This window comes from Physeter macrocephalus, chromosome 9 (assembly GCF_002837175.3).
Source record: "Physeter macrocephalus isolate SW-GA chromosome 9, ASM283717v5, whole genome shotgun sequence".
NCBI classification, from domain to species: Eukaryota; Metazoa; Chordata; class Mammalia; order Artiodactyla; family Physeteridae; genus Physeter; species Physeter macrocephalus.
The window spans coordinates 61,139,833-61,154,577 of NC_041222.1; the positions used below are offsets into that span (position 1 = coordinate 61,139,833).

Below are 14,745 nucleotides of genomic sequence, written 5' to 3' on the forward strand. Positions count from 1 at the left end.
TTGCACTGTTGGTGGGAATATAAATTGATACAGCCACTATGGAGAACAGTATGGAGGTTCCTTAAAAAACTAAAAATAGAACTACCATATGACCCAGCAATCCCACTACTGGGCATATATCCAGAGAAAATCATAATTCAGAAAAAGACACGTACCACAATGTTTATTGCAGCACTATTTACAATAGCCAGGACATGGAAGCAACCTAAGTGTCCATTAATAGATGAATGGATAAAGAAGAGGTGGCACAAATATACACCGGAATATTACTCAGCCATAAAAAGAAATGAAACTGAGTTATTTGTAGTGAGGTGGATGGACCTAGAGTCTGTCATACAGAGTGAAGTAAGTCAGAAAGAGAAAAACAAACACCATATGCTAACATACATATATGGAATCTAAAAAAAAAAAAAATGGCTCTAATGAACCGAGGGGCAGGACAGGAATAAAGATGCAGACGTAGAGAATGGACTTATGGACATGGGGAGGGGGAAGGGTAAGCTGGGACAAAGTGAAAGAGTGGCATGGACATATATACACTACTAAGTGTCAAATAGATAGCTAGTGTGAAGCAGCTGCATAGCACAGGGAGATCAGCTCGGTGCTTTGTGACCACCTAGAGGGGTGGGATAGGGAGGATGGGAGGGAGGCGCAAGAGCGAGGGGATATGGGGATATATGTATACATATAGCTGATTCACTTTGTTATACAGCAGAAACTAACACACCACTGTAAAGCAATTATACTCCAGTAAAGATGTTAAAAAAATTAAAAAACACAATCCAAAAAAAAAAAAAGCAATGTACAGGATCAATCCAAATTTCTTGACATACAGAGAAAATGTGACCCATTCTCAAGGGGAAAAAAAAGATAGTCATGAAGACCAACCCCAAGCCGACCCAGATGTTGCAACTAGCAGGCAAGGATTATACAGCAGCTATTTTAACTATGCTTAGTTGCAAAATGGAAAATAAGGTCACAGTGCATTAAAAGGCAGGGAATCACAGAAGAGAAAGAGAAACTATATATAAAAAGAACCACATGTAAATTCTGAAACTGAAAAACACAACAACTAAAATAAAACACTCACTGGATGGGCTTAATAGCAGAATGGAAATAGAGGAAGAAAGAAAGACTCAGTGAACCTGAAAATGGTTGAATAGAAGCTCTCCAATATGAAGGATAGAGAGAGAAAAAGATTGGGGGAAAGAAATGAACAGAGCCTTGGGTACAGAAAAAATACTTAAAGAAAGAACGGCCAAAATGTCTCCCAAATTAATCAAAGATGCACATCAAAGGCTCTTAAACTACCCAAGCAAGTCTAGTGCTGAGACCTTTTACTGCATGTCTTAATTCTCAGGTCCAATCTATAGAGGTGAGGAAGTATACCCCCACTGGGATAGCTGTGAGTAGAGAAATATGTATTTGAACAGGAAATGTGTAATACTCAATAGGTAAGAAAAGACTCAAGCCTACTACCGTCTTGCTTCTTTCCTGGCTTTTCTAAAAGCCCTTTCACTTTTAGCTCTTCCTCCTTACACTCCTGTTTACCAAGGAGTCTTGTCAATACATGAAGGAATCTGTGCCACCAACTTTCTGCCCTCTTCCCTGCAGCCAAACCCATCAAGTGTGAAACCGATTCCATCCTCCCCCTCTGCACCTCCATTTCACCCTACCCTCGGCCCCTCTCCCTTTAAGAATAAAGGTCTAACACCATCTTGAAGACTCACCTCTTTTTTCTGAGGCTGTCCACTTTGCCCATCTTTAGGGATCTCACTTAGCTAACAAAATAATGTCCCCAAATGGGGCCCAACTGTTTTACATGGTGACATGCCTAAGGGGAAATGAGGCTTGAAATACAAACCTCTTATTCATAAATTGATCTCAGGTCTACCCGAACTAAAGGCAGATCCTCTGTGAGAGAATTACTAAGGGCGGCAAGAAACAGTTCAACATTATGAAGGGCTGAAAAGCACAAGCATTCACCTCATGGCACCTGCTGTAAATCCCCAAGATTTACAGTCAGTAAGAGTTGTGTGCAGCTGTAATCATGCCTCACGCTGGGATGATAACCTTTCCAGAAACCAGGTGTTTTTTGTGTCTGAGCTTAATCACCAAACCTAGCCAAGCCACGGGCCACATGACTTTTTCATGCAGCAGGTGGCAGCCCCACGTCCAATCTCAGAAACTAAGCCAGGTCAGCCTTTAGATAGGTAAGTGGGTCGGACTTTCTAATAATCAGAGTTCTAAGAGCAGAAGGATGACAATCCGCACAGACACAGAGAGGTGCAGACACAAGGCTGACCCGTCCTTTCCCCAGCATCCTCTGGCAGAGAACCTAGATGACGGCAACTCTACATTTCCCAATGGGGAATAGTTTTACTGTATGTATTCAGATATGGGCCAGAGTCTCTGCTGAGTTTATAAAGTTCAGAAAAGATGGCTAGTCAAATCTCGATTTTTGTTAATTTATGTCAATAAAAGCCCATCGAAGCTCAAAAAAAAAAAGGAGGCATCCTGACAGGGGCACAGGTTTTTTTTTTCAGCCTATGAAAACGTGCCCAGCAGGGTAGGCATGGGGCTGAGAAATGATGAGATTGAGGGACGGGGGAGAGAAGAGATGCCTTCTCCTCATCTCCCCCTTAGTCCTCTTTCTGGGGAAGGAAATAAAGAAGAGGAGAGAAGAATTTCTGTTCTTTTTCCTTCCCATGGGTACCCATGATCCTGCCACTTTTTCTTTTTAAGGCTCTTGCAATCATTAATAAGTTGTTTTGGAAATTCTTTCAGTATCTTCATTTTTCCACTTCAGCCATATCTTAACATGAATGATTTTGTTATTCTGGCCTTGGCAGGGACAGAGAGACTTTCTGGGTGATATGTTTATTGTTGTAAGTGACACAAGGCAAGGATAATTTAGGCCAGGTCAAAGGGCAAGTTTTTGTTTTGCAAAGCACCATCGGGAAGAGGGAGGGCATGTGGGGCTCCACTGGGGGGCCTCAGAGCTAGGGGATGGGACAGGACGCCTGCTCCAGAGAAAGGATTTGTCCTCATTCTCCTGAGCTTGTGGGCAACAAACAGAAAGCATCCCTCAACATCCAGCCCTCCAAGTATCCAAATATTTCCAGGACAATATCCGAAGCTGGCCTGTACTCTGTATTCCACAAGGCACTCTTGACTTCCTGCAAATTGGGTACAAAGAGAAGTGAAGACCAGCATCTAGAAACCGAACGTGATGTTTGTAATACATTCCTCAACACTGCTCTTATCCTTTCCTACCAATTACATGTCTTTCATGAGCATTGACTGTGGTTTCTTAAAACGAAAAGCAATGCTCCAGAATGATCCACTTCTCTTGTGGTCTTTAGACTCATAGAAACAAAGAACGCTATTTTCCTGGGAAAATGAAGCCCAAACTTCAAGGTTTATATTGTTTAGTAAGTCACAGGTTGAAAAACAGGTTGCACAGATTACATTTTTTTTCATGAATCAGGACCCAGAAACTTTGTGCTGACCTCAAATCATTTAATATAACTACTCAGCATAAAGGTGACCTGATTCAAGTCAAGAGTCAGATAAGACCCTCGACTCCCTCTCATTCTCAAGCCGCCCCTGTCCAGGGGTTCCCACAAAGCCGAGGAATCCCCTGGGCTTCATTCCCCACACTGTGGGTCTTTTCTGCCCCATAACCCAGACATGGACTTCTTCCTTTGGATCTAGAAGACAGCAGCTTTTAGGAGGAATACTTCATGCCTCCAACCCATACTCTCAACAGAGGACATTTCCAGGCCTATCCTGGGGGAAACTGAATGAACTGGTGTTCTGCTTAGCCAGGGTCACCTAGGACCTTTACAGAAAAGCACAAAATTGCGAGGCACAGGGGGAAGCAATAGGAAGAAACTGTACCAGGGCTTGCAAACCTATAATGTGCGGGCATCATGGTAGAACAATTTCACCTCCACCGCACAGCAATCCTGCCCTGTAGCGATGAGGAACTTGGGAGGCAGAGAAGGCGCCCAGCTTTCAGGTCTCACGTGAGGACTAAGCTCTACAACCTGAAACACTGCCCAACTGACTCAAAGATGTTTCTACTCCTCTGGGTCACCAGTCACAGGTCATCACCTGGAGATCACTAACTGTTGAGCTGTCAACAGCAGATTCTGTTAGAGCCCTGCAACATGTGGAACAACCCTGAGACTGATCATGTGTCCCCACCCCCTCAGTACAGATACCTCTGCAGGCCTAACACGCTGAGCCACGGGGTTCAGTCTCCTCACAGAGCTGGAGCTCAAGAATCAAGAGTTGCTAAGTCAAGGGTAATGTAAAAGGAAATATTCTTTGTTCATATTCCTGAAGAATGTTCAAGGGGACCCCAACTCAAACTCTGTAGCATAATTTCAAAAAAGCTCAAGTTCTCTTTCACCACGACCAACATCACTACCACCACCCAAGCTGACCTGGAGCTTCTGTGCAGAAGCCCAAAGCTCCTTTTTCTGCAGCAGCCACCCTCTTTCTAGTTATTATTTTCCCTTCATACTTAACTTAACCTCCCACCCTTTTGATGTAGATCAATTTACAATTCCCACCCCACGGCTCCCCCTTCCCCCACCCCAGCCCCAAGCAAGAATCCTTTCTCTTTAAGAGGGGGCCAGGGAAAACGAAACAGGCTAATAAATGCAGGGTTTTCTTTCAGAGATACAGTAAATTAACATTCAGGCATTAATAGCATGTATTGACAGTTCACATCAATACAATTTGAACGTTAGGTTAATGCCGTACATTACTGCATTAGTGGTGTGCGTTTATACGTTCACACTATTGCCCTCACCTCGATGTGGTCAGGCCTTCCATTGGCATGCACCCTTTCTGGTACTCCAGCTTGGGCTTGAAGGACTCTCTGGGCAGGTAAGAGTAATAGAGAGGGTAGTTCTTGGTATATTCGGAGAAAAGACATGGTTTCTCTGTTTTATCATAAATCTTGGTAGGGAGGTGTGGACAGTGATGCCGCCTGATTTTAAAAAAAGAAAAAAAAAAGAAAAAAAAAAAAGGAATGTTAGGTTGATTAACTTCTTGGGAAGAATACATTCAGTTTGCTACCTCCTCAAACTCTGACCCAGAGTATAAAATCATGACCGCCGGCATTGAAAACAGCAGTTTAACCCTTCCTTTTCTCTACTGAACTATGTGAAGCGGCCAGAATTTCTTAAATGATCTGTAACTGCAAGTGGTTAATGGTCAAAATTCCTTGAACCATAAAATTACGCACAAGCATGGCATGATGACCAGCCGTCACACGTGCCATGCTGCTTGTTTAAATACTGAAATACTTCCATACCATCACAGGTGAATGGCTGTGGCCCCCAAGGCATCTGAGTGCCAACATAGTCCCTCCCCTGAGACCCTCCCTCCCAATCACCCAGCAATTAAGGGCTTAACACCTGCCCTAATGGGGGCTCCGAGGTTGTGCTCTAGGGCCAGGCTACTGTCTTTCCTCATTAGTTCCTGGGTCAATTCAGAATATCACCCTCGCGCATAAGTGGCATCACACATAGCAGAACCACCTCAGTTCTGAGTATACTACACACCATTGACTATGTGAAACCATTTTTACATTGAAAGTCTGGCTCCTTTATTCTTTCAGGTCTCACTTCAATTGTTGCCTCCTTAGGCTTCCGCTGATCATTTTTACCTAAAATACACCCCTCCACGCCCTCACCTCTCAAACGAGTTTCTCTCATTACGTGGATGCTTTTCCCATCACTTACTCTTATCTGTAATTGGCACATTTGTTGCTGAGTTTATTATTTGTCTCATCTATCAAGCTCAGAACCTTTTTCTATCTTGTTCACTGCTACATCCCTAGTACCCCTCATATCCTGCCTGGCACAGAGTAGGTATTCAATAAACATTTATTAAATGAATACTGAACATATGAATGAATGATTAAATAAACTTTATGCCTCATTATGCAGGGAGATGATAGATAATAATTTGAAGTTATAATTTATAGTGAGTTTTTCCATTTTACATGCATGGTAATAAATGACCTTATTATTCTACTTACAGGTGAATAAAAGGCAGCTATTTGAGCTGTCCAAAACAAAGTAGTATATTATTTAAATGCCCACATACAATCCTTGCAAACCAGCTAGGGTACCTCTAATCATCAGACACCAGCACATCAACAAAACTCCATGTTAGTGATCTCCAACTTAGTTATATCCAGAAATGGCATAGAATTTTAAAAAATTTTTTACACTAAACTGATTCTGATTACAGAAACTAAGATACACAGTATTCTGGGGTAGCACATCAGAGAAAAGAGAAAAAGAAACAGACATACAGAGAACTCATCACTGCTCCAATCAAAAGCTGGTTTCTAGGCAACAGTTAGCGTGCTACTCCCATTGTTAATAAGTTCAACCCTCTACATAAATATTGCTGCCACCACTGTTATTACTGTGTGCCTCTCTTCAACCTCCAACCACTGCCCCGCCACCTGCCCCCGCCGGGGAAAATGGTCAGCACCTGCATGGTTCGTATGGATACAGCTGCATATGAACAAGTTTATCCCTATTTTCATTTCACGTGTAGATTTGTGTATCAGATTAGGATTCCTACAAACCTCAAATCAAAAGCCAAGAAGTGCTGGTTACTCAAAAATACCTCTGCAGATATATTTTATTCACCCATACTGAGAGAAATCAAGACTTTATTAAGGGTAACTTAGATTCAGGCACTTGCAATAAAGTGGATTCCACAGGCCTAACAGTATTTTCCCTCTCTAGTGCCCTTTTTTAAACCAGTAAAACTTTGCTTTTATATAACCCCCTTTCTATATTGTTACTTTTTAAAAATGTAACATATTGTAAAGCCTCATTCCAAAAGAAAAATAAATTAAATGGCAAGAAACTACATTGCAACTGGTATTATAAGAGGGGATTTCAGTATAGCAACACACTTGCATCCAGACATTGATGTTCCATTAAATGGAATTATATATAATATATATTTATAGGGCAGATTTTATTTATTTGACCTGTTGGTAGTTAACTAAGACCTTGTCTCACTTTGAAACATCAAAAACTCTCAACTGAAAAGTCAACTTTTCATCACCTAGTGTGCTCATGGCGCCACCCTCTTTCCTCACCTGTGCCCACCCCAGCTTGAATGTCCCTCTCAAGACAGAGAGCACCATGTATTCACCTTGTTGGTGAAGTTTAAAGGTGGAACCCCTTTATCCAGGAGTTCCTCAAGGATAAAGACCAAGTCTTCTACTTCTGTGTTCTGGAAACTAGCCCAATACCTGATATATTTTATTTAATAGCAGATGGATAGTGTATAAGAGGATGAACTGCTGAAAGAAAGATATTTACAGAGACATGACTGATTTGTTCTAACATTAGTAGAGCCAAAAGGGAAAATACAGATCAGATTCTCAGTTTTTATGGACCTAGACAGTGTTTAAATAAAGTTTATGGGATTACCATGCATGGGGTATTCAAAAGCAGTCTTAACAGTCATGAACCAAAGAAAGGAGGGACCTCTTCTCCCAGCTCTCTGATGCTTATACCATTTTAAAGGAGCTGGCGGGCCACCTTGCTCAGGAACACACTGAAACAAGCCAAGATGGGCCCACAGACAGAGAAGAGGAGAGTAAGAAGGTTTCCTTAATCTATCAGAACTCTGAAGTCTTTCCACTCCAAGAATTACTAAAGGACCACAAATAAGAGGAAATAATCCGGACTTTTTCTGACATTTGGTAAAGGGAGCAGTAGAGACCTTTCAATGGAACCCAGACAAAGTTAATAGTTGACACCAAGCTAGAATCATAGAATTTTTTAATTGAAAGGGGCCATGGAAAATATCTGATCTAACGTCCCCACTACACAGATGAAGTATCTGAAGCTCAGAGAACCATGTATGTAACCTAGCCATAGAGAGAACCTAGGTCTCCATCACATCTGAATGACCAAGTATATTTCCTGAGGTGCACCCAGCTCAAAGCCATCTAGGACTCAGATGACCCTAGAATGGATGATAGAACTTTAAGTATATAACAAGTCCCTCCAGAATAGCACCATCCAATAGAAACAGAAGGCAAGCCATGAATGAGAACCACACATGTCATTTTAAATTTTCCAGTAGCCACATTAAAAAGGTAAAAAGCAGGTGAACTTAATTTTAATATTTTACTTTTAATCCAATCTATCCAAAATACCATTTCAACATGTAATCAATACCAAAAATTGAGATATTTTACTTTCTTACTATGTCTTCAAAATCCAGTGTGTGGGGGCTTCCCTGGTGGCGCAGGGGTTGCGCGTCCGCCTGCCGATGCAGGGGAACCGGGTTCGCGCGCCGGTCTGCGAGGATCCCACATGCCGCGGAGCGGCTGGGCCCGTGAGCCATGGCCGCTGGGCCTGCGCGTCCGGAGCCTGTGCTCCGCAACGGGAGAGGCCGCAACGGAGGGAGGCCCGCGGCACCGGGGAAAAAAAAAAAAAAAAAAAAAAATCCAGTGTGTGTCTCACATTGACAGCACATGTCAGGACGACCACGTTTCAAGTGCTCAACAGCCATATGTGGCGGTGGATTCCCTACTGGGAAGTGCAGGTACAGACAAAAGAACTGCAAGCACCCTGGTGCTGGAAGCTCCCCTACAGATGGAGGAAAGGCAAAGATGCTTAGAAATATTTTTGTTGACAAATAGGGTATTTGCCTCTTAGACTCTCTGACTTGCCTTCATGTAACACAATCAAAGGCATTAAAAGACATGAAAAATTAGTTGGAGGATTTTTTTCTTTATCTCCTCACTCCACAGAGCTCAGCTTCAGTGTTATGCACCTGGAATGCACCCTGTAGCTGCTCTCTTTCCTGCCACCCCCACTTTTCCAACATGTTTCCCTTCCTTCAAGGCCCATCTTGAATGCTACTTCCACCACCACCATCACCGCCATCACCACCACCACAGGAAGCTACTGATGGTCCCACTGTACCCTGTTACTGGCCGTGACCCTCTCTCCTCTGGTTGTGCATGGTGTGGTGTCCCTACCTCTTTTAGGACCCTTTACTGCTCTGCTCTGCCTTTCATGGTCCTCTACTTATAAATTTTCAGGTTAAGAATTTTCACGGTTGCAAATAAAGCTGCTCATCAGGGGGAAAGCATGGTAATTCTTCCTGCCGCCAAGAGGCAGCATGAACAGTAGCTACTAGAATATAACTCTGAACTTTTCAAACAAATGAACTTCCAGTAGTTCTTTAGAACCCAACCTGTTTGTAAGCAGAACAGCTTTCGGTGGATATGGGTGACTCGTCTTGCCTCTCTCATGGTCTTTTAGAATCCCCTGCTGAGCCCAGCCTGCTGTGGGCAGTGAGGAGGGCTCTCCACTCCAGGGAGCAGAGGGCATGGTAGAAGGAGACTTTGGAGGCAGGAAGATGTGGTTTCCAATCCTAGCTCTGTCACTGACTGCTTGTGTAATGTGGAGAACATTATTTAACTCTTCTGAACTTCGATTTCCTCCTCTGTAATTTGTGGCTAACAACTTCTACCATTTAGTATGATTGTGTGGCTTTTTCCTCAGATACCAGAGGAAAAATGTCTAGCCCAGTCTAAGGCAAGCACTCTGATTAAGAGGCTATGTTTATTGAGCAATTACTGTATACCACATGGGCTAGGAGTTCTGTATCTCATCCCATCTAATCCTTCCAGCAACGCTATGATGGAAGCACTCTTATTCTCCTCATTTTACAAACATAGAGACTGAGGTTTAAGAGATGTGATCTCATTCAAGGTGACAGAGCCAGATGGTAATGAAGTCAGGACTAGAACACCAGGCCCTCTGCCTAGTTCCAAAGCCTGTGCTCTTAATCACAGCCATATACTTACTGTGTGGCTTAATGCAATGCCAGCCTGTACCAAACACCTCTGTTTCCGGGCTGCTCTGATAAACCTAAGGGCAGTCAATTAATAGGCAGTTCTTAGACCCACCCATTCCCCGTCCCCCTAGCTACACTCAGCCTTCCAGGACAGTATGTGCTCCTCTTTCCTGAGGACCCCAAAACCATTCTAATATAAACCAACAAACAGATGCAATTCCAAGTGCTTTTTAAAATGCTGATCATTCCACAGAACTTTCTTTACTCTCTAAACAAGACAGTCTCATTAGATAAAGTCATAACAGTAACAACCAGGAAAACAAAGTACATGGAACGCCGGGTCTCAAAGGACCCTCAAGATCAGCCAACCCTTCAGCTTCAACAGGCAGGTGAGGGCACTGAGATGGAGGGACACCAAGCTTCTGGCCAAGGTCACACAGCTGGTCAGCGGCAGCGTCCACCCCGGGTCCCACACCACCTCCCACATAATTGACTTCCATTTACAACCTGACTTAAAACTCCAAGTGCAGACTCTAAAGGATTTGCAGCCCAGTTTTCCTTTTGTCCGGTAGGTGGGAGCCTGTGACCTGTCACAGCTGCCACGCGAGGGAGGAAAACACTTAGAGCGGAAAATGCATTCTTGGTCTAGAAGAGGCGAAGGTGCCAACCATCGCCAAACCTCAAGTCAAAAAGTCATCCTTCTATGCCGACGGTTTAGAACGATTTCAGGGTGTCTGGAGTAACAAGAACTCTGAGATCCTAGAGGCAGGGTCCTCTCAGAGGAGGACCTACATCTCTGGAACGGTCTTCTCCCTGAACAGCTCACAAAGCCAACCCAATTAGCCTCTGAGGATGGACAAAGCCAGTGCTTTTCCCAACGTGCATGTGTATCTACCTGCAGTGGCTTATAAACTTTTAAAATGTTTACTAAACTTTGTTCTCTCCTATTTAGAATATACCCAGAGGCAAAGGCATACGTGAGAATGCTTTTATGAGCTGCAAAATAAGACCACTGTTGAACATACATAGACATATTTCATATCAATCTTAAGACAAGACGACTCACATTCCCCCTACCTACATCTTCTATCTAGATCTTTAAAGAAACATTGCATTATGAGAACTCTGAATAACTCCAGCTTATATCCTGCCCACGGTGCTAAGAAATTGGGCAGGTATTACAAACCGAAACTTTGGTGGTTACTAATCCTTCAGGGGACCAGATTCTGGGTAACAGAAAGCAGGGCCATCTGGTACAAATATGACAGATAGATGCAACTGATGTACCAACTAGCAGTGGCTGCCTGGGAGCCACACTGAAAAATTCACAGGTCACAGCCAAGTTTAGTGAGGCTGACCGTCTTGATTGATTAGCCATGCCTGTCAAGGGTGCTGGGTTAGGCAAGTGGGGATGGGTGATAAATATATGAATAAACCTATCAACAAAAGGCAAGGAAAGGGAGGGAGGGAATTCTGGTGGAAATGTCCTAAATGGTGACTTACAGGAATCACACGTTTGGAAGACATCTAGAAACAACAAAGCCATAAGAATATAAAGTTGCCAAGATGAGAAAAAAGGAATAAAAACAAGGCCAAAATCTTGAAGAACACCACATTTAGGAAGCAGGATAAAGAAGTCTCAGGAGGAAAAAAAATGACAAAAAGAAGAAAATTCGGTGACAGATCAAATAAAAGATTTTAAGTGTTCAACGGTTAAATGCCTCAGAAAAATCTCATATGGTGACTAGAAAGCAGCTTTAGTAGAGTGGCTGTGCTGGATCCAAGGAATGGATGCTGCTGAGGAAGTGGAGGAGGGGAGAGAGACCATGCTGAAAAATCTGGTGACAAAACCAACAAGAAAAGTCCAACAGGAGTTCAAGCAATTACCCAGGACATACACAAGAATTGTAAACTATGTGATTATCATCATGCGGTATTGGGAAAAAGAAGTGAAATCAGATCATCTCTGTAGGTAGAGGAACAGAGTAGCAGACAGGGATTCTTTGATGAGCAAAAACAATTGCTGGAGCCAGAGCCTGGACTACAAAGGAGATAAGATTAAGGCGGGAAGGTGGGCGGGGTTCAAGAGACAATTTGAGAGGAGAGATGGGAAACTGAGCAGCACCAGTCTGGTGGCCTTGACGCAGGACACAAAGGCATCGAGAGAAAGAAAGCGGATGAAATGAAGAGGTTCAAGGCATGCACAGGGCACTCTAGGGAGTGTGTTGAAGGGGCAGCTGGAAAAGAGTGCAGACTTGCTTCCAAGGAGTAGTGATGCCAAGGGAGAGGGGCCCAACTAGGACCTTGTGCGGTAATGCTCAGAAGCTCTGAGGGAAGATACTCTGGTTCAGCAGACTGTGAGGCAGAGGGCCTTGTGCGAGGGCAGGGATCAATGAGAGGAGCTCTGTTAGGGCGTGCAGCCATCAGGCTGAGTGGGCAGGAGGGCAGTCAGTGAGAGCCAATGGTCCTTTGGAAAGCCAAGAGCCTGGAGAGAGCAGCAGAGAGTATGTTCAGAGCCACAGAAGAGCACCCCAGGGGCTCTCCCTGTCCCTTCCTCCTTGGCAGTCAAAAGGAAGAAGAGTTTCTTCGGTGAAAAAAAAAAATAGATGAATTGAGGAAACCTCTTCAAGAAGGTGCAACTGGTCAAGGTATCCTGAGGAGACATAGGGCAGGCATTTTGGCAATGGCCCCACTGAGTCTTGGAGAGACACACAGAAAGGACCATGCCAGTCACCAAGGCACCTTCTCTTTCCACCTCTTAGACAACCAACCCTCTGGGCGAAGGCAGGTGCCACCTGGACTGTTCCAACTTGGCATGTCTCCTCCCCACCAGCCCTGACAACACTCTACCCAGACCCCTAGTCCTACCTGACCCCCTTCACCTCCTTCAGATTTCAGCTCAAAAATCCCTCCTGCCAGGAGGACTTCCCAGACCCCTCATCAGATCAGGGTCACTCTACTCATCCCCCCACTCTCACACCACATGCTGGCAGCCCCCTGCTCAGTCTGACGTCCCGGCAGGTGGGTCTTGGGTACCACTGCCTTCATGCCTGGCACATGGTGGGCATTCAATACTCAATTGCTGAAAGCAGGCAGGAAGAACAGGGACAAGTACCATATGCGGCTAAGTCGTGTCCACTGTGGCCTGAGCCAGCAGCACGCCTACAAACTGTTTAAAAAGAAAACCCAGCAGCTAGACTCATTTGTTTACGCTTGTGGCATGGCGCTTCCTAGGTAAACACAGCTTAGAAATTGGTTTTGAAAAAACAAATCCTTGACCCAATCTCAAATCACACACATACATAATTTGAGCTGGATCACAACAAACCATAATGTGCAAGCTAGAATCATAAAGTTTTTAGGGGAAAACACAGGCAAATACCTTTGTAAGAGTAGAAGGCAAAGATTTCTTAGGTCACAGAAAGTAATAACCATAAAAGAAGGAATTGGTTAAGTTTGACAAAGTCAAAAGCTTCTGCTCATCAAAGATATATTTAAGGAAATAAGCAAGCCACACATTTGGAAATAATATTTGCAAAACAGATATCTAGCAAAGGACTGTTATCCAGGATATATAAAATCATCTATAACTCAATAATAAAGACACAAAAATAACAAGCAAAAACCTGAACAGACACAGAAAGATATACAAATGGACAATAAACATATACAAAAGTGCTTAACATCATGAGTCATCAGGGAAAGACAAGTTTAAACCACAATGAGATACCACTACACACATACCAGAACAGCTAAAATTAAAAAGACTAACAAAACCTACTGTTGGCTAAGTAGAGTATCAGCACTGTCATTCACTGTTGGTAGGGATGTAAAATGGTCCAAACCAATTTGGCAAAAGCTATAGCAGTTTCTATATGCTGGCCTACCTCCCAGCCCAGCAATTCAATTCCTAGGAATTTATCCAAAGAAATAAAAGCCATACATTCACAAAAAGGAGTTGGACAAGAATATCCAAAGAAGCTAATTCATATAACCAAAAAACAGAAACAGCCCAAGCATCCATCAATGGGAGGATAGATAAATCGTGGTATCATCATTCAATGGAATACTAATCAGCAATAAAAAGAAGCAAACTACTTGCAGCCACAAAGCAGCAGACACATAACAGCATGGATGAATCCCACGAACACTTTTGTTGAGTGAACAATATCAAGAGTGCATACTTTACGATTCCATTTATATGAAATTCTGGAACAGTAGGAACTAACCTATAGTAGAAAAAAAATCAGCTCAGTGGTTACCACAAGGAGAGAGAGATAACAGAATGATTGGGACGGAGTATGCAGGAACTTTCTGGGGTGCAGGTATGGTTCTACATCTTGATAGGGACTGGAGTTACACAGGCACATGAATTTGTCAAAATTCAGCCAACACCTCAAGATCTGTGCATGTCATTGTAAATTTATCTCAAAAGAAAAAGGAAACCAACATTAAACTGTTAATGACACAAATTCTGAACTATTTAGGGGAGAAGTTTACTAATGTATGTGATTTACTTTGAAATACATAAACGAGATGGACTGACGGATGGAGGGATAATGGGAGGACTAGATGGAGAGGTGTGTCGATGTGGATGATAGCATCTAGGCAGTGGATATACAGCCGTGCAATTTCAAATTCTCAACTTTGTCATATGCTAAAAAAAAATTTTTTATTTTTATTTCTTTTTTTGGCTGTGTTGGGTCTTCTTTGCTGCGCGTGGGCTTTCTCTAGTTGCGGCGAGCGGGGGCTACTCTTCGTTGCAGTGCACAGGCTTCTCACTGCAGTGGCTTCTCTTGTTGAGGAGCACGGGCTCTAGGTGCACGGGCTTCAGTAGTTGTGGCACACAGGCTCAGCAGTTGTGGCTCACAG

General features: G+C 43.4%; 1 protein-coding gene across 1 annotated transcript in view; it reads right to left on the reverse strand.

The window, feature by feature from the left end:
* The window catches only part of SAXO1 (stabilizer of axonemal microtubules 1), a 94,713-nt gene that overhangs the window by 26,089 nt on the left and 53,879 nt on the right, over positions 1–14,745 (reverse strand). Inside the window, exon 2 of the mRNA XM_024126907.1 lies at positions 4,826–5,005. Within this exon, the coding sequence (XP_023982675.1) occupies positions 4,826–5,005 (180 nt within the window). The remainder of the gene's footprint in view (positions 1–4,825; positions 5,006–14,745) is intronic.